General features: G+C 39.5%; 1 protein-coding gene across 3 annotated transcripts in view; it reads right to left on the reverse strand.

Moving 5' to 3' along the window:
• Positions 1-9,778: 9,778 nt before the first annotated feature.
• PRIM2 (DNA primase subunit 2) overlaps positions 9,779-20,529 on the reverse strand; it is a 272,180-nt gene continuing 261,429 nt past the window's right edge. For all 3 annotated transcript variants that reach the window (XM_082639744.1, XM_082639745.1, XM_082639743.1), the window contains 2 exons: positions 17,302-17,370; positions 9,779-10,403 (listed from right to left, as the gene is read on the reverse strand). In XM_082639744.1, coding sequence (XP_082495870.1) covers positions 10,182-10,403; positions 17,302-17,370 — 291 coding nt within the window. In that variant the 3' untranslated portion in view covers positions 9,779-10,181. The remainder of the gene's footprint in view (positions 10,404-17,301; positions 17,371-20,529) is intronic.

Below are 20,529 nucleotides of genomic sequence, written 5' to 3' on the forward strand. Positions count from 1 at the left end.
TTTTGATCTACCTCCTAGAGTAATGGAAATAAACACAAAAATAAACAAATGGGACTTAATTAAACTTAAAAGCTTTTGAACAGCAGAGGAAACCATAAACAAGACAAAAAGACAACCCTCAGAATGGGAGAAAATATTTGCTAATGAAACAACAAACAAAGGATTAATCTCCAAAATATACAAACAGCTCATGGAGCTTAATATCAAAAAAACAAACATTCCAATTAAAAAAGGGTGGAAGACCTAAATAGACATTTCACCAAGGAAGCCATATAGATGGCCAAGAGGCACATGAAAAGATGCTCAACATCACTAATTATTAGAGAGATGTAAATCAAAATTACAATGAGCTATCACCTCATGCCAGTCAGAATGGCCATTATCAAAATATCTAGAAACAATAAATGCTGGAAAGGGTGTGGTGAAAAGGGAACCCCCCTGCACTGTAGATGGGAATGTAAATTGATACAACCACTATGGAAAATAGTAAGTTTGCTCCTTAAAGAACTAGAAATAGAACTACCATATGACCCAGCAATCTCACTACTGGGCATATACCCTGAGAAAACCATAAATCAGAAAGAGACATGTACCACAATGTTCACTGCAGCACTATTTACAATATCCAGGACATGGAACCAACCTAAATGTCCACAGAAAGATGAATGGATAAAGAAGATGTGGCACATATATACAATGGAATATTACTCAGCCATATGAAGAAACGAAACTGAGTTATTTGTAGTGAGGTGGATGGACCTAGAGTCTGTCATACAGAGTGAAGTCAGAAAGAGAAAACAAATACCATATGCTAACACATATATATGGAATCTTTAAAAAATGGTACTGATGAACCTAGTGGCAGGGCAGAAATAAACACATAGACATAGAGAATGGACTTGAGGACATGGGGCAGGGAGAGGGAAGCTTGGGCAAAGTGAGAGTAGCATTGACATATATACACTACCAAATGTAAAATAGCTAGCTAGTGAGAAGCAGCAGCATAGCACAGGGAGATCACCTCAATGCTTTGCAATGACATAGAGAGGTGGAATAGGAAGGATGGGAGGGAGGACCAAGAGGGAGGGGATTTGGGGACATATATATGCATGTGGCTGATTCACTGTGTTATACAACAGAAACTAACACAGTATTGTGAAGCAATTATACTCCAATAAAGATCTACTGAAAAAAAAAAAGCCCAGACTCTTGCTAAAGTGCTAAATTAACTTGAGATGTCGGGTTTTCTTTAATTAACAGTAATCTTTTTATATTCCACCTATTTTTTTGTGTTTTTTTGGGGGGTTTTCTGCAAAAGCTCCTATATATACTGGCTCCTCCCTTACCTCTTTGGAACAGTCCTTCAGAGCTGAGAGGCTGCCTCCCAGGCTTGAAGTCCTAAGTATATCTGCTGAATAAAACATAATGCTCAACTTTTCTTTATATTTTATTTTGAAGTATGTTTGATTTACAATGTTGTGTTGGTTTCAGGTGTACAGCAAAGTGATTCAGTTATACATATTTTTTCAAATTCTTTCCCATTATTGGTTATTACAAAATATTGAGTATAGTTTCCTGTGTTATAGAGTGGGTCCCTGTTGGTTATCTATTTTATATATAGTAGGGTATTTACATTAATCCCGAACTCCTAATTTATCCCTTCCTGCCTTTCCTCTAGTTAGTCGAATTTGTTGGCATATAATTTTTCATAGTATTCTCTTATGGTTTTTTGTATTTCTGTGGTATCAGTTGTGATTTACCCTCTTTCATTTCTTATTTTGTTTATTTGGGTCTTCTCTCTTCTCGGTGAGCCTGGCCAGAGGTTTGTCAATTTTGTTTACCCTTTCAAAGAACCAGCTCTTAGTTTTATTGACTTTTTCTATTGTTTTTTTAAATCTCTATTTCCTCTCTGATCTTTATTATTTCCTTCCTCTGCTGACTTTAGGTTTTGTTTATTTTTCTTTTTCTAATTCTTTTAGGTGGTATGTTAGGTTGTTTATTTGAGATTTTTCTTTCTTCTTGAAAAAGGCCGGTATTACTATGAACTTCCCTCTAAGACTGCTTTTGCTGCATCCCATTGATTTTTCATTGGATTGTGTTTTCATTGTCATTTGCCTCAAGGTATTTTTAAATTTCTTCTTTGATTTCATCATTGACCTACTGGTTTTTTAGTAGCATGTTGTTTAGTCTGCATGTAATTGTTTTTTCTTGTTTCTTTTTCAGCAGTTGATTTCTAGTTTCATGCTCCTGTGATTAGAAAAGATGCTTGAATACTTCTATACTCTTAAATTTGTTGAGGCTTGTTTTGTGCCCTAGTACGTAGTTAATCCTAGAGAATATTCCATGTGCACTTGAAAAGAATGTGTATTCTGCTTTTTTGGATGTAACATCCTGAAAACATACCAATTAAGTCTAATTGTATCATTTAGGATCTCTGTTGCCTTACTGATTTTCTGTCTTGAAGATCTGTCCACTGATGTGAGTGGGGTGTTAAAGTCTCCTACTATTATTATATTCCCATCAGTCTCTCCCTTTATGTTTATTAGTATTTGTTTTATGTATTTGGGTGTTCCTATATTGGGTGCATATACGTTGACAAGTGTAATATCCTCTCCTTGTATTGCTCTTTGTATCATCATATAGTGTCCTTATTTATCTTTCTTTATAGCCTTTGTTTTAAAGTCTATTTTGTCTTATATGAGTATTGTGACCCCCACTTTCTTGACCTTTCCATTTGCATGAAATCTTTTTCCATCCCCTCACTTTCAATCTATGTGTGTCCTTTGCCCTAAAGTGGGTCTCTTTTAGGCAGCATATTGTAGACTCTTTTTTTTTTTAATTCGATCTGCCACTCTGTGTCTTCTGATTGGAGTATTTAGTCCATTAACGTTTAAGGTAATTACTGATAGATATGTATTTATTGCCAGTTTAAACATTGTTTTCCCATTGATTTTACATTTCTTCTTTGTCTCTTTTCCTTTTTGTGGTTTGATAATTTTCTTTCATATTATGCTTGTGTTCTCTCTATGGCTTTTCTGAATGTACTGTTTTTGATTTGTGGTCAACCTTTTTCAAGTATGTTAACCCCGTCCTATATCTAATTGCTTTAGACTGGTAGTCATATAGGCTCAAACACATTCTAGAAAAAAAAATTCTACATTTTCTTATGCTCTTCCCCCATATTTTATGATTTTGTTGTCCTCTTTTACAACTTTATGTGCATCCTTTTGATGTTCATCGCTTTTACAGAAAATTTTTTTTTTTAATCTCTGTACTGGCTTATTTAAATGATTTACTTTCCAATTGTGATGTTCTCCTTCCTATAGCTTCTTACTTTTCTATTTAGAGAAGAACTTTCAATATTTCCTTTAGGATAGGTTTAGTATTGCTGTATTCTTTTAGTTTTTGCTTGTCTGAGAAATTCTTTCTCTCTCCTATTCTAAATGATAATCTTGCAGTGTAGAGTATCCTAGGTTGCAGACTTTTCCCTTTCAGGACTTTGAGTATATTTTGCCACTCCCTTCTGGCCTGCAATATTTCTGTAGAGAAATCAGCTGATAGCCTTATGGGGGTTCCCTTGTAATTAACTTTTTCTCTTGCTGCCTTGAAAATCCTCTCTTTAACTTTGGCCATTTTAATTATAATATCTTGGTGTAGGTCTGTTTGGGTTCATCTTGTTTGGGACGTTCTGTGCTTCCTGTATCTGGATATCTGTTTCCTTCTTTTGGTTTGGGAAGTTTTTAGTCATAATTTCTTCAAATACATTTTCAATCCCCTTTTCTCCTTCTTCTTCTGGGATACTTATGCATAGATTGGCACACTTTATATTATCCCATAGGTCTCTTATATTGCTTTCTTTCTTTCTTTGCAATTTGGCTTTTTGTCTGCTGTCCTGAATGGGTGATTTCCATTATTCTATCTTCTGGATCACTTATTCATTCTTCTGAACTATATCATTCTGCTATTCATTGCCTTTAGTTCAGCTTTTGTCTCAGCAAATAAGTTTTCTTATTTTGGGGGGGGGTTCCTTTTTATAGTTTCTAGTTCCTTTTTAGAGTAATCTGCCTTTCTATCAATAGCCTTTCTTAATTCCTTCAGTATTTTCATTATCTCCCTTAAACTCGGTGTCTATTAGACTGAAGAGGTCTGTTTCGTTTTGTTCTTTTAGAGGAATTCTCTTGATCTTTTTTTAAAATTGGGAGTGGTTCCTCTGCTTCTTCATTTTACTTTTATTTATCTTACTCTATGAGTTTAGGAGAAACAATTATCTACTCTGGTCTCAGAGGGCTATTTTTATGTAGGAGCATCCCTGTGTAGCTTGTGTGAGTTTAATATTTTTGGTGTGAGGGCTGTTTTTAGTATGGATGACTGCCACCTCCTTCCTCAGCATGTGCTGGCCATTATCCCCTTGATAGAGGGTGTGACTGGTGTTGTAGTGACCAGAGTCTGCACTGGATATTGAGCAGGGCCTCTTCTTTGCTCTGTGGTTGTCACAGCTCTGTCGGGGGGCAGGGTCTGCTCCCTCATTGTTGGAGTAGAAGCTCCAAATCTGTTTCTGAGCTGAGGCATGAGGTAGGCAGGACTGGAGCGCTCTTGCTGGGAGAGGATCCACTGAGAATTCCTTCCCCGGAGTTGTCTACTGGGGAGCGTGCTCTGTGGTGCCACCTGTCACCTGTTGTGCAGGCTCACAAAGGACACTGTTGTTGGCTCTGCTCTTGGCCTCACCTCAACCATGGGAATGTCAGCAATTGGACCTGATGTCCCTCAGGCATTGTTTTCAGAAGGCCACCAACACAGATCGCCGAAGTCAGGTCCCAGGCCTGTAGTAGTCATGCACCTGACTCGCCATGGGAGCTGTGGAAGCAGCCCAGCCATGGCCCAGTCCCTGTGTGCACACACCACAAAGCCCACAGCCATTAAGGCCAGACCCGTCCCAGCTGCGGGGGCATCCATTGTCTGCTTGGATGTCCCGCAGGTGCTGAATTTACAAAGCCAGTGGTGGAGGTGTAAATCTGCAGCTTGTGCAGCCATGGGAAGAGATTTCCGCCCTGATTTCCTAAGTTGCGCAGCCCCTGGGGCTTCACTATGATTTCAGCCCCGCCTGTGTGCAGGCAACCTGCTGGCACTTGCTCCCACAGCCTGCTGAGATGGTGACTGGCACGGGAGCCCACCGAGGCAGCAGCTAGGGCGTGGATGCCTGGCCAGGCAGCAGCTGGGGTATGGGCACCTGCCGAGGTGGCGGCTAGGTTGTGCACTCCCGGAGCCCATGGAGGTAGGGGCCAGCATGTGGAGAAAGAGGCTGTTATGGCACGTCCCACCCCTCCCTTCACATGCCACTTGACAACGGCACTTTGCTTCTATAGAGAGCCCGGGCTTCTTCCACATACACCGTCGGTTGCAGTCGTACCACACTCAGCTCCTTCAGGCTGTCTCCGCACAGCCTACCCCAGTCCTCTCCCTGGGATTTCCCTCTTAACCCCGACTCCAGCACCCAGCCCCTGCCCATACCAGTGGATGCACATCTCAGGCTGGGGCACACAGGGAGGTGGCCTGGACCGTCTGTGCAGGTCTCTCTCTGTTCCGCCTGCCCAACAAACCAATTGCTGCACTTTCCTCTAAGCCCCTGAAGCTCCCTTTCTGTCCTGGCTGATCTCCCTGCCAGTGACGGGGTTTTCCCAGATGCGAGAACCTTTCCTTTTCTTCAGCTCCCTCTCAGGGATGCAGGTCCCATCCTGCTTCCTCTCCCCCACCCCTGCTTTCATCCTACCTGGTTATGTGGAGATCTTCCTTGTCCTTTCAGGCGTTTGAGGTCTTCTGCTGGTGTTCAGTAGGTGTTCTGTGAGAACTGTTCATTTGTAGACGTATTTTTTATGTATTTGTGGGAGGAAGTTGAGTTCCACGTCCTTCTACCCTGCCATCTTGATTGAAGCCCCCACAGATTCTAAATTAAATGCATTATTTGCTGAATTTACTTTCTCTCCATGCTTTCAGTGTAAAAATTCAAACACACTACTATACATAAAATAGGTAAACAACAGGGACCTGCTACTGTACTCAACATCTTTTAATAACTTATAATGGTAAAGAATCTGAAAAAGAATATATGTATAACTGAATCACTGTGCTGTACACTTGAAACTAACCAAACACTGTAAATTAACTATACTTCAATTAAAAAATTAAAAAAAACCAACGCTCCTCAAAGAGCCTCATAGTTCCATTATGGTGAATGAATACCTAGAAACACAGGGCTGAATTGAAAAATCCATCATGCATTTATTAGCAGTGCTGTTTCACTACCTTGTCATCAACGTTCAAAAACAGTCTTGCACCTGAAGGCTCAGGGAAAATACAGAAGCTCTATGTACAGACATATTCTATAGCTTTTGATAAGGTTCTACAGTGATAATTCTTGGAGAAAATAAAATGTCATGAAGAATGGACAAAAAAAGCTTATGGGACAGAAAGCAAATCCAATAACAGGAAATCATATCACTCTTGTCAGGAAGGTGAGATAAGTGGGAAGATAATTTCCTACAGGTGACAAGATTTCCATAGCATCACAGAGCTAATTGCCTATAATGCCAATTAGAGTGAAAAGCCTTAGACCAGGACAATAGCTACCTGTCAAAAAGAAGCTCCATACTGAAAAGGAGGCCAGATGTTCTGGGTAAATAAGTGATTACCTGCATGTAAGTTAGATACTCTTGTGAGAAACACTACCTCTGGGCAGATAGTGTCTTTGGGAGGCCCACTCCCAGGTAATGCTGTGCACCTTCCAGGGCACCTGACAACCAAACCTGCACACCTGTTCAAAACGCACCTTTTGCACACAGTGCTCCTGTCTGTGCATTGAAAGGGCTGCCCCCTCCTCTGCAGCAGGGACCTCCCTTACTGTTCAGTTTCCTCAGGGAGCAGCACCCTGCCTTCCTGGCTCCGGCCCCTCTGGCTCCCTGCCAGCCTTCTCTCTCCTCCCTTTGCCAACATTAGAAAAGAAGTTAACAAATGGATCTAATTACCACAGTGGTTTGAGGCTTCTCAACTTTCTTTCCCTTCCAGCTGTAAAGATGTCCTCAGACCGAGCTTCACGTTCAGCACGGCTGTCAACTCTGTTTAATGCGCACTTAAATTTAATGTCAAGCTGATGCCTGTGGAAGACCTTGATTAAATTTGCAAACAGTAGACGCTAACCAAACCAGAATTTGAGAGTTGTCTCATTTCGCCTTTCAAGCTTAAAGCCCAGAAGTTTTCTTTTCTTCTTTGCAAAGAATTACAGGAGTTTGCTTGCAAAGACCCTGAGTATCAGTAAGGCAGCAAAGTGTAAGAAGCAAATGCTCCCCATGCTTTTACAGAGAGAAGAAATCCCTCAGCTTAAAATTCTGTATGAATTAAAGATCCTTCCCATTGCTTTATTCTGCTCCCTCTCATTCAAAATCTGTAACTATTCACTTTCACAACTATAATATTGTAAGTATTCCTAAAAAGTTTACTTAAAATCTTCCTAGTGTTCTTTTATGCACATTGCAATTAAGAGTTTTATACTGTCTTGGCAGAGTGAAAAACAAAATGAAAGAAATGGGATAGAATCTCCACAAACAATGTCAGTGCTTCTACCAGCTGCAAATTTCCAACCTGGTTTCTGGCTTCGACTGTTTCTTCTTTTGTCTCTGACAATCGTACAGCCTCTCCTCCTTGAAGAGGTAATAAAAGACCAGAAGTTAAAAGAGCTGGAAGGCCCATATTCTTTTTCATTGGCTACTGTTTTGAAAAGAGGCTGCTGGCTTTTGATTTTTCTTTTGAGTTCTTCCTACATCATCTGATTCAAACAGGTCTTTCAAAGAAAACAATCAAAATTGTCTAGACCTGTGAAGCATGAAAAATAAATTGCTTTTTCCAAGTCCACAAACCACCAGAAAGGCATTAATGTCTATCTTCTTACATAAACCTCTAACCCCTATCCTCTAATTTACACACTTCACAAAATATTTATATATTCTTCTGTATAATACATGACAGGAGATCAAGCCTTATTACAAAGAAATGGAACTGGTAATACAACTAATATTTAAACTAGTGTTATTTTGGAGTTTGCCTAGACACAGGACATTCAAGTTCTTGAAGCTGCTAGGATAAAATAGTCAACTCAGACATATCTCCTTACTGTCGAGGGCTCTGAGCTGTTAACTGGTGGGCGCACAGGCTTCAAGAAAGGAGAAAGTGTGGCAGGAGAAAAAGAGAGCCTTGCAAATTGTGCCAGATACGAAATACCGTCCTAAGACTTCTCACTGAGCTACAGTAGTAAGACTGCTGCTTGTTTTTCCCTTCTAATACAACAGAGACCTACCTTTCTATGCTTGGCTTTCCATCACTAACTTAATTCTGTGGTTAAAACAGCCACATGAAGCACTTGTTCTTAACATTAAAAAAAAAAGGGGGCATGGTTTTGCAGTTCATGGATGAAGTGGTTGGCAGTCATTGGATTCCTGCTGAGAATTATACATGATACAAGGAATAGCAGATGATTTCAGAAGGGAGAGATTTATAGAGGTAATTTGTAGTGGAATAACACTATTTCCTAAACTAGGTAATAATTCACAAAAGACAAGCAAAGGTTCAGATAATACCTCATTTAATTATATGTTACTAAATATTCCAAGAAATCTTTGCTCAGCAGCCTAAGATAAAAACCTGATGAGCTGACATTTTTAGGTTCTGATGCTCTGATCCTGTTTAAATCCTTTTCTCATTGCTGCAGTTTCCCACAGGACTTAGAATGTAGTACTTCTAACAGTCCAGCTCTCTGAATGCAATACAGTGTCTCATGTGATTCAAGAGGATAAAGGGCAAAAAGAGTGGATATATGTATATGTATAACTGAATCACTTTGTTGTACATCTGAAACTAACACACACAACACTGTAAATCAACTACACTACAATAAGAATTAAAAAAAAAAAAAAGAGGATAAAGGGCAAGTGCCCTTTTCCCCAGGAAAAGAGGACTGCATAGAATGGTGTTTTTACATAATCCAAGGGAGGAGGTGAGGACAGCTTACATTTCAACCTGGGTCTCCCCTCTACAAGTCCAAATCCTCTGGGTGAGTGAGCAGAGCCCACAGGGAGGAAATGGTCAGATCAGGGCCTCTCCAAGTACACGGTGCGTTAGCCACTCACCAAGGGTAGAGAGAGAGCAGGGCACTGATCCAGTGCCCCTGGAACCAGCCACAACATCCACCAACTCCACTGCTGGCACCAAAACAGGCATTATTACAAATATGGGAATATTCACCACTGAAGTTGATGAATTTACCAAACCTACTCGGCAGTTCACAGCAACCACAGAAGCAATGAGGTATGGAAGCTAGGGGTGGAATGAAGAAACACTGCAGACTCTCCTTAGAACCTTCTCACCTTAGTGATGGGCTGTTCTCCCCGAGTGAATGGAGACGACAGCGGGTAAGGAGGACCATCACTTTATATAATAAAGTCCTTCTATTTGTTAACAGTATGACTGTACACATTCCGTTTCTCTTAATTCCTGAGTCACAACTCACTTCAGTAAAGTTTGCTACCACTCAAAGGGGTAAAAGTTCTCCTTGCTGATGTGGAATAACCTCAAATGACCAACTCAAGAGAAAAACGAAAAAGAAAAACAGTTTAAAATCTTTACTGGTGATTTGGCAATACCTTGCATATTCCCAAATACCACTTTAAAAGCTGAGGTAATATCTCCTCTGTTACGGCATAATATGACTCACAATTACATGCAGACACACTCATTATACATTTTGATATTTATTAACAAAAACGGTCTAGAAAAGGCCTGGGTCAACATTACAGTGGTTAAGTGTTAAAATAAAAGCTGTTCTTAGTCGTACTGTTTCTAGGGGACTGTAACCAGTCCAGAAAGCTGTTTTATCTCCTAAAACGGGACTTAAATCACACCATTCAAGCGTTAGATTTCAAAAGAAATTCTTCCTCTTCTCTTCTGTCACAGCAAAATATACCAGAGGTCTTTGTTTTTACCTGCAAGGCGGCCTTCCTGCGAAGCGCGTGCACATGCGGATGGATGAAAGGGGGTCGGGTGGAGGGAGAAGGCAGACAAAAAAGAAAAAGATAAAATCGTAAAGTAGGAAATAAAAACTAGTGAGGAAGACAGGCTACCAACTGCCCAGGAATTGTTCACTGAAGCAACTCCTCCAGTCCCTCCAGATCCATTTCCAGAGAGGAGTTGAGTGAGGCCAGAGCAGATGACGCATCCTTGCTTCTCTGGACACTCGGTCTGTGTTGGGGCGTTTCTGGTTGGATGGATTCCTTCTTGACGTCTTTACCTCCACTGAGGATCCGTTGGCTCTCAAAAAAGAACTGGTTTGGATGACTCAAAGAAAAGCCACAATCATCTACCTGTACAGGCAAGCAAATGTGTATCACATTAATACGTAACAAAAGTACAAATAAAGGGACGTCAAGAACCACCCAGACCTCATTCAAAACCTACTCAATACACGAAACACAGATTCTCGTTCAAAACACTCAAACCACTGCTTACGTGATTTCACTCACAGGGAGTTTCAGCCACCGCCTGACAGTGACAAATCTTGCGCTCTACGTCCAGCCCAGACCCCTTGCACTTGGCTCTGCTTCCCCACCCAACTCCTACCTGCCACCTCAGACGGCTGAAAGGCACATCCAAGCAATGCCTGGCATCTTGTCGGCCAATAAATATTTGTTAAAAAAAAAAAAAAAAGAAAAACACGAAAAAAGGAGGGAGGATCTTTCCAGACGAGTTGGGTTTGGAAAGATGAGAGAGTGAAAAGCTGGGATAATGAGGTCCAGGGTGAATCAAGCAGCAGGACCACAGGGGCAGGGTGAAGAGGAATGTCTGGGAAAGCAGGTAGTGCAGGTGGGCTGCTGTGAAAGGCACAGAAAGGGGGTAACAGGAAATAAGGTTGGAAAGACAGGCTGGGGCCAGACCACGGAGAGCCTTGACAACCAGGGTAAGTAGCCTAGACCTAATTTTGTAGGCATCACAGAGTCACTAAAATTCCTTAAGAAGGGGAGTGATGCGATTAAAGATATGTGTAATCTTATGGTAGATTAAAATGGATTAACAGGGAGTTAAAAGTTACCGTCACAGTTCAGGATGAACCTTCTTAACAGCTGGACCCATAAACAGAAACAAGGTCTTTTCTAAGACTTACTTCAGAACCTCAGGATTCTCTGATTCTCTTTAGTCACTTGTTGATACATGTTGGACCAATACTTTTATAATAATTCAGTGTATAGCAGATTGATAGTGTACACACTGATTTAAGACTTACTACCCAGATCACTAAGAACAATTTTTTACCTGCTACTTTGCTGCTTAATTTCAAAATGTTTCCTGAATGTTTTATCTAGGATTTTTTATTAACAATGGAGTCATTTGTGAACTTCTTTATTATATTGTTTTTCACGCAATTCATTAAAAAACTGGGAGATTCAATATAAAGTTTGCATTTTACAAAGTGTTCCATGAAAAGTAAGTTTATTGCCTAGCACGTTTCAATCAGAAGACTTTATGTTTTTTATAAATAGAGAATATTGGAGATTGGAAAGACGTAGGGAATACTTTAAACTGAATCTTCTCCATGTACAGACTAGGAAACTGAGATCCAAAGAGATTTACATGGTTTAGGCAAAGTCATAGAGCACTAGTAACTGGATCTGTCTGAATTAGAATTCAGGCCTTTAGATCACTTAGTTACTCTGAAATCTGTTTTAAGAGGTTTTATGGAAAGTCAAACAAACTTACAATCATATCATTATAAATATTATTTCTAGAGATAAACTTGTCTATAAAGATTATAAAAAACACAGTGGTGTTATTTCATGCAAAAAGAAGCTAGCACCTTTTGTGATACTTAATTACATATCGGATATTTTCTACACCTTGCTTCAAGTTGTTAAAAATGTCAATATATCTATCACAGAAGATGACTCTGTGGATTAAAGTGAATGATTAGATTTCAATGTGGACAAAATGAAATATGGTAATCTTTATACTAAGTCTCAGTTTCCTCCCCCATGAAATGGAGGTAATAATAGCAGCTATGTCATAGGGTTGCTAAACCAAATAAATATGAGTGTAAAAAGAAAGAGTTGTTGGTTCTATGAAGTCTAAATTAAATGCTTGGAAAGACTCAAGAAAGGCAAGTTACTTAAAAAAAAACCAAAAAAACCCCCGAACTTCTCAAAAGATAGGAAGAAAGATCAGATTGCTTTGTATTATAATTAAGTTCCTTTTCCACTTTAAAGAAACCAAAACTGGGGATTCCCTGGTGGCGCAGTGGCTGAGAGTCCGCCTGCCGATGCAGGGGACACGGGTTCGTGCCCCGGTCCGGGAAGATCCCACATGCCGCGGAGCGGCTAGGCCCGTGAGCCATGGCCGCTGAGCCTGTGCGTCCGGGGCCTATGCTCCGCAACGGGAGAGGCCACAACAGTGAGAGGCCCGCGTACCGCAAAATAAATATATAAATAAATAAAAATAAAGAAACCAAAACTGGAAATTGGTGATGGTGTATTATGCATATCGTTTTTGAAAAAAAATGATCATTCAAATTCCAATCCCAAACCTACATTCAAACAAAAGACCCTGCCCTGATATCAAAAGATTAGTAAACAAATGGCATTCAAATGTTTTACCTTTAAAATGTAATGTTTAAAAAATACATATTTTTTATGACTGCTCATTTTAATTGATACTTTTATTAACCAACTACAACAATGCCAAGGGTCTTGAAATGAGGGCCTGTAACCATGGTTCTGTATGATGTCATGTTTCTCAATTTCTCTCTTAGGTCTGCAATCACCCTTTCTTACCTCATTTTGTTAAGTAAGCTCATTTTACCAAACATCTATTAAGATGCCTGGTAGCATGATGAACTTATGAAGAGTTTCCTTCTGTTTACTGGATTGTATTTCTTCTAGGATGGGTTCTTTCTTTTGAGTGTTTTCTTTCTTTCACTTTTATTTTTGCCTGAAGGAAGTTATCTTTCATTTTTCTCAGGAAAATAAAATTAGGGATTTTTAGGGAGGAAGGGGAGAAGCATAAACCAAATAGAATGAAAATAGATTTTACTTTAAAATTAATTAGTAAAAATAATAGAGAAAGAGATTTACCCACATCTAAATCTCACATTTCACTTATTATTGCTTCAAAGTCAGCAGCTCTTTCCTTTACTCCTCAAAAAAAAAAAAAAAAAGCAATATTCAGTTTGCTTCATTCTAGATTTGGAAATACTAAGTGAGAATTTTCACAATTTTGTCTGCTATGAATCTTGTTTCTTTCCTTGCCTTTTTTCTTGTTTGGTTGCTATGCGTGATGTTTTTTCTTTATGGTTGATGATTTTTTTATTATGTTTTGTACATTTTGTTAAATACTGGGAGAGGGAAATTCTGTGATGCATCTTCATTCTGTCCTGTTATCTTGGAAGTCCCAAAGTACCATAAAGAGCTAAAACAAGACTGGTAGAAGAAAGAAGTGGGATGGAGCCCTTTATAGGCTACATTATAAATTTTGGATTCCACCTGAAGAGCGATGGGGAAGGCTTTTAAAGTTTTTTTTAAAAGCAGGCTACTGGGGCCTCCCTGGTGGCGCAGTGGTTGAGAGTCCGCCTGCCGATGCAGGGGATACGGGTTCGTGCCCCGGTCTGGGAGGATCCCATATGCCGCGGAGCGGCTGGGCCCGTGGGCCATGGCCGCTGAGCCTGCGCATCCGGAGCCTGTGCTCCGCAACGGGAGAGGCCACAACAGTGAGAGGCCCGTGTACGGAAAAAAAAAAAAAAAAAAAAAAAAAAAAAAAAAAAAAAGCAGGCTACTGAAATGATCAGGTTTTTCTGTTTTAAAGATCACCCTAGCAGCTGTGTGGAGGAGAAAGAACTGAGCGGGTGCATGTGTGCAGCTGCTGGTAAAGGAGTCAGGAAGGCACTGCAGTGAGTGACCCACATGAGAGACGGTGGGGCTCCCAGCCCAGGGTTTTAACTGATCTCCACAATGATCCTGAGTGATGATTACAAAGCTTAAATGCACTTGGTATATACCAGTTAAGATTGCAGGAAAATGTGTGATAGATTTTAACAAGATTTTTGTAGAGATTTCTATGGTGAAAAGAGAATTATACTCAGCTATTTGCAAAATAAGTATTCAGAATGACTCAGTGCTTAAAGAGATCTATTTCTAAAGAAACTATTTTCAATTAAAATCCAGAGTTTAATCTACACAAGGCCTAGTGTTTTCATTTACAAATGGAGTATGCCAAAAGAAAAAAAAAATTCACCTCAACATAAAACATTGTTCCCTAAAAATACTGAGGAAAACAGATTTCAAGCAGGCCAGCTTTTGATATCTACTAAGTGAATCTCTCTCAAACATGAGCTTGGAATGAGCATGTTCTGCACACAATGACCTTCACACAAACATAGGTCTCATATTTCTGCCACAGAAAATGTGGATTTTGAAGGACTGGAAGCAATACTGTTTTACCTATGGGATGTTTGAGTTTTAATCAAGAGGTTTTGCAATGACAGCTTATAATGAGGCAGCTGGTCTTACCAAAAAAGCCATATGGAACCATTGCAGCACTGCTGTAAATGTTATCAGTTAACTGGTTCATTTTCAAAACTTTCATTAAAGTGAGTTTAATCACAGAGGCTTCAAGAAAATAAACATAGGAGGGGTTTGTTTCAGGGGGAGGGGAGGAGAATGGCAGAAACATGAAATAAAAATATTCTATTTTTAAATTAAATTAGAAAAACTAATAAGCAAAGAGATATTCACAACAAAAAATCTATAGTGAGACATCTAGTGGATGCAAACAGCCTTTTTATTCCCTTGATTATATGTGGCTTAAAGTAGACTACTTCTATATGTGGGAGGATTTAGACATATGTCTTTTTAATATCTTCATTAATCTAAGGTAAGTTTTAAAAATTGGCTATAGTAGTAATACTCTTGCAGGAATAATCAATAGGAGAGATGCTACAAAAGCAGGTTTGAGAAATAAAAAAGCACTTCTTACTTTTTAGTGATGTCACAAACTCAAGTGTTTAAATCTAATTTTCGTATCTTCTCTACAAAAAAGGAAAGAGATTGAATAATAGACCTCAATTTGTTAAAGTTCTAAGGCTTCTTAATTAAAAGGGTCCACAAATAATTAAGAACACATATTAAATTAAAACTCTCAAGCTGAGCAAGCAAATTAAAGAATACAGTCTACAAGGGAAAGAGTTTGCAAAGATGATGCTGAAAATACCAAAGAGATGTGGCTTAGCTGTTGAGATTCCTATTCTGACAAAACCGATGAGAATTTGTTGTTGTTGTTTACTACTATATTGATGTTTAGTCCTTTCAACTGTGTGAAAATAAAATTTTTATGTTTTTAAATAAAAACACTATTTTCAACAGTTAGGTGTAATAGTAAGAGGACTGGACCCACGGCCCAGAGCAGACCAGGGTTCTGGCTCCAGACCTCCCACTAACCAGCTGTGGTCCCTAGGGCATCATGCAGAATCACTAGGCCTGTTTATTTTTTACCATAAACTATGAAGGCTGCATCATGAATCTAGACAGGAATATACTAATGGCCTCCACAGCTGTTATTATAAATACAGTCCCAGGTTTTACAGAACAGCAGTCAGGGTTAGATCATGAGCTCTAGATGAGGTCTTCGACAGCCTGGTTCAAATTTAAGCTCCACTCCTTAGAACCTTAGGCTCTCAGCCTCTCTAAGCTTTGTCATGATGGGGATGCAAATCGTGCCCAGCTGTGGTCTGCAGTGTGGATCAAAGGAGCCAGTGTGTCCAGAGCACTAACTGCTGGGCCTGGCACATGTGAAGGGTTCTGTAGGTGTTGGCTGATATTACCATTATTATTTTCATTATTATCAGTGATGTTATATTTTTGCTATGAAATATGTAAGAAATTCTGCAAGTTATTTCATGAAAACTAGAAAACATAAAAGTGATTATAAAACTTAGCATATTGTAGGGACTTCCCTGGCAGTCCAGTGGTTAAGACTCCGTGCTTCCAATGCAGGGGGCACAGCTTCGATCCCTGGTCAGGGAACTAAGACCCCACATGCTGTGCGGCGAGGCCAAAAAAAAAAAAAAAACTTAGCACATCGTGGTAGCTGATGATGAATTCAATACATGCAGCATCTTTTTTGGGAAGGTCACGAATCCCTTTGAAACCTGATAAATGCTCGATTCCAAAAACGCACATATGTACTTAGAGAAAAAAATGTTTCAAGAGGTGCATGGACCTCTGGTGCATTCTTGGCTGTCTTTCCTAGGTTAGGAAGCCATGACAAGGAACAGTACTTGCAAACTGGGGGTCTGTGAGCTAAGTCGACCTGCAGATGTGCTGTTGGCCTGCACATGGCCTTAAAATTGTCAATGTGAACGTCTCTAACAGCATGACTTCTTCAGTGGTGTTCATCTCAGGTAGTTTCACTTTTTTGGGTTATCTGCCTGACCCCTGCAGGCCTCTGAGTTTGTGACCTATGCTTTACACCTCTCAGGACCTACTAGCAGGCCTTTTGTATAGGAGGCTGGCAAGAAAACAACCAAACACATTTCCCTGACTCTCTTGCAGCTAGGGGTCCACTGTGTAACCTAGGTCACCATGCAGATAAACACAAGACTTGGGAACTAGATTAGGGTAACGTGAGTTGGCAACCACAAGTAGAAGCATCCAGTTTTCTACAAGAAAGATGGCAAAAGCCTTTGGTTCTTCTGGATAGCTGAAGCCAGTGTTCCAGACCTACTCTGAGAAGTGGTTACCTAAGGCCTGTGGGTCCAGTCCAGCCCAGAATTTGCTCTTGTAAATAAAGTTCTACTGGGACAGAAGCATGCCCACGCCTTCACACACCGTCTGGGCTGCTTTTGCACGAGAGCAGCATATGGAAGCAGCTGTGACAGGGGACACATGGACCACAAAGCTTCAAACTTTCACGACCTGGCCCTTCACAGAAAGTTTGCCAATGCTTGGTCTTATCCCTAGAAGTGGAGTGGTGGGTGGCAGCCATAGCAAGATTTTCTCAGGATGTAGTTTCTCTTAGTTACAATATTCCTGGCTCTGTAGCATCCAAGCTTAATTCCCTGGCCCTTCTATAAATTCTATAAGCAACCTCATACCGGGTAATAATTCCCTTTCCACTGAAAACAGTTGGAGTGGTTTCTACTGCTACAGCAAAAAATCCTGAATGAAACACAGAGTAACAAAAGACAAAGGATCAGGTTATAAAGTTGAAAAATTTACTTACATTATGTGTCATCTCGAAGAACTTCTGACAGGCTACCTGGTAATGTGTCCCTTTTACTAAATCCAAAATCTAAAATGAAGGGAAAAAAGAGAAAGAAAAATTAGAAATTAAGTTTCTAAACCACTGTAGCTCCTGGTTGCCAGCCTTTTCATAATCTTCATTCCAGACAGGAAATGCATTAAATCATGTAGCACGCTGTACCCCTGCAGCCTGGACACCGTGATAATTTTGACATCATACAGTAGCTGTTTAGGTTGGCATTAAACCACCGATGAGAAGAGATAGTAAGTGATCTTGCTGACCTACCAAATGTGAATTTCAGTAACTTTACCTTGACAACAAGATGAAAACAGATCCTAGTATTATGACTTCGACAGTTATTGTCAGAATATCATATTGCAACATCTCTTCCAAAACTGTAGATATAAAACTAGTAATCTAAATGGTTGGTGCATGAAGCAATCAAGTATACTATTTAGATTTTTATTTTCCACATTACCAGTTTGTACAGATACAGCATAAAATATAGCTGTGTGTCCATCAGAAAAATTTAATATAAACCCTTTGGATGAGTATCTGTGGAGAGGGAATGCTTTTGCCTTCAATCAGATTTGTCCTTTTTTGAAATGAAGTTATTTCTAGTAAAGCTCAGCAGCATGTGAGAGTAAACAGTCTATTCTGACCACCTATTAGGAACATCACCCTATCTTTTATAAATACAATTTGCTTTCCAATTCTACTTCATGTAATCTCTTCAGAACGGCACAAACTCCCATCCTTATCAGCAGACTGCAATGACAGTTGAAATTCGTAAAGTTTTATCACCTTTATCACCTCCCCTAACAAATAAATTGAATATATATTTGGCCTGTTCATAAAACAGAGTAAAATGCTGAAATTAACAGACAGCCTCAAATGAAGGAAAAAATAATTCTGGAGAAATGTTCATTTCTATCCCTTTTCAAAAGGCTGACCTTCCTATGACAAAAAGAAATGTACATGAAGTCTCAAATTCTTGCTATCCTCATTATTGAATATAGCTTACATCTTTTAACAGACACATACAAAAATTACAGTGCAGAATGGGCATCACATTATACTGACAAGAGTATGCTTAAAAGAACTGTTTCTCTCTGACTGTCTTATAGATTACATTTCTAAATTTCAGGTCACCTTTTATTAAATTCTATGTGAAAGACCTGTGTAAATGCCAACCAATCACAGCACCCAGGATTCTGCCTGTCTGCCTATTTGAACTGTCTACTATTCTTGAATTATTAGAGCAAAAGTGAAAAATAAATCAGTTTTAAATGAATGACTATAAACTTTTAAAATGAAGGAAGTCACAAAGTTTTTAAAGTAATTCTAACATTCTGAGCTCATATTCGCCTATGTTTTTACACATAGATAATTCAAACTGTGCTGAGATAAACTTGCAGTTGAGTACTGGCAAACATCAGTGATACCAAGGTATGAATATCTATGAATTACAATTTTGGAGAAGCAAGGACTTCAAACATAAACTTAAGTTTAAATGATGCTATAAATTACCTGAAGAGAAAATGAATTCACAGAAATGGACAAAAATCTCAACTGTATGATATGTAATAAACTCCCTTTATTTAAAACAAAACAATGAATCTAACATCTTATTCTGTGTATATACATTTCTTGTTTATATATATACATATATATGGTATATTTAGATATCTTCCTTGCAAAATAAATATGTAACATTATATATAACAATCTAATATATATGTTTGGGAAACATGCTATAAAGAAATACTTATAAGAACCATACTAATAAAAATACCTAGTTGGGTGACATACACATATACAAAAGTTATTATGGGAAATTGACAGAGAAGCCACAGAATGTGAGAAAAGCTGATGTATCTTGAAGTTTTAGGTTCCATCAAAAAATTAAATTTAGATTAATCACACAACAATCCCCTCTCCACCCCATCCCCTACTCCACTCCAGAGACTAGGCTCTTCCTTAAGGAAAATCATTCACTTTTCCTCTGACATTTTTCTTCATCTTTCTAGGAAGAATTTTTATTTGAAGTTTTCTTGCAAATTCATAAATAAATCATTTGCTTATCTATCCTTAAACAACTTCACCTATCATGTTGCAGCACATTTGAGTGGATGAAAGATTCTGCACAGATGTAGAGGTGTAATGGGGATAGGAGGCAACAGGGTGTTTTTCACTGGCTAGGAAAGCTGTTCAGAGGAAGATAAATTGAGTGCCAAGGAGAAGAGAGAGGGAAGAAGAAAGATAGCAACTAACAGGTCAGGGAGACAGTAAGTGAGCCAAAAGGAGAAACCTGAGAGAAAGACTGCTCTGAGGTGACTGGGTATTACTGGTAGGGACTGTCTTCATTTCTCAGATGAAAAAATATACCCTCTTAAAATAGGGGAGTGTGTCTGTCTAGTGTAGGCCATTTAACTGCAGAAGAATTAAAAACTGAAAAATCATATGCAACTGAATGATCTTGTTTTCCTTAAGAGAGTTTTTCCTTAAAAAACTTACATGTTTTAAATTAAGACAGAACTTCCCTGGCAGCACAGTGGTTAAGAATCCACCTGCCAATGCAGGGAACATGGGTTTGAGCCCTGTTCCGGGAAGATCCCACATGCTGCAGAGCAACTAAGCCCGTGTGCCACAAATACTGAACCTGCACTCTAGAGCCCGTGACCCACAACTACTGAGCCCACGTGCCAAAACTACTGAAGCCCGCACACCTATAGCCCGTGATCCGCAGCAAGAGAAGCCACTGCAATGAGAAGCCCACGCACTACAACGAAGAGTAGCCCCCGCTCACCGCAACTAGAGAAAGCCGGCGTACAGCAATGAAGACCCAATGCAGCCAAAAATAAATAAAGATAGAAAATGTGAAATATTACTAAAAAGAAGTCCAACAACAAATAAAAATATATACTTTAGTTTCCCATTATGATCTACATTAAAGAGATACAGGAAAAACAAGGAAGGGTCTTGGACACTGAATGAGGTTTGGTTTTCCTGAGTGGAACAGGGAGCTCCTGCAGTGCTCTAAGCACTGGAGTGGAGCGGACGACTCACATTTTCACAGGATGTTCTGCCTGCTGTGCTGGGGGAGGGGTGGAGAGTGACTCATTCACTGCAAGAGTCTAGGGGGACAGACAAGGGGGCCTGGACCAGGTGCTGACAGTCGTTGTGGGGAGAAGGAGTGCAATTAGA

This window comes from Mesoplodon mirus (assembly GCF_964341445.2).
Source record: "Mesoplodon mirus genome assembly, chromosome: 12".
NCBI lineage: Eukaryota > Metazoa > Chordata > Mammalia > Artiodactyla > Ziphiidae > Mesoplodon > Mesoplodon mirus.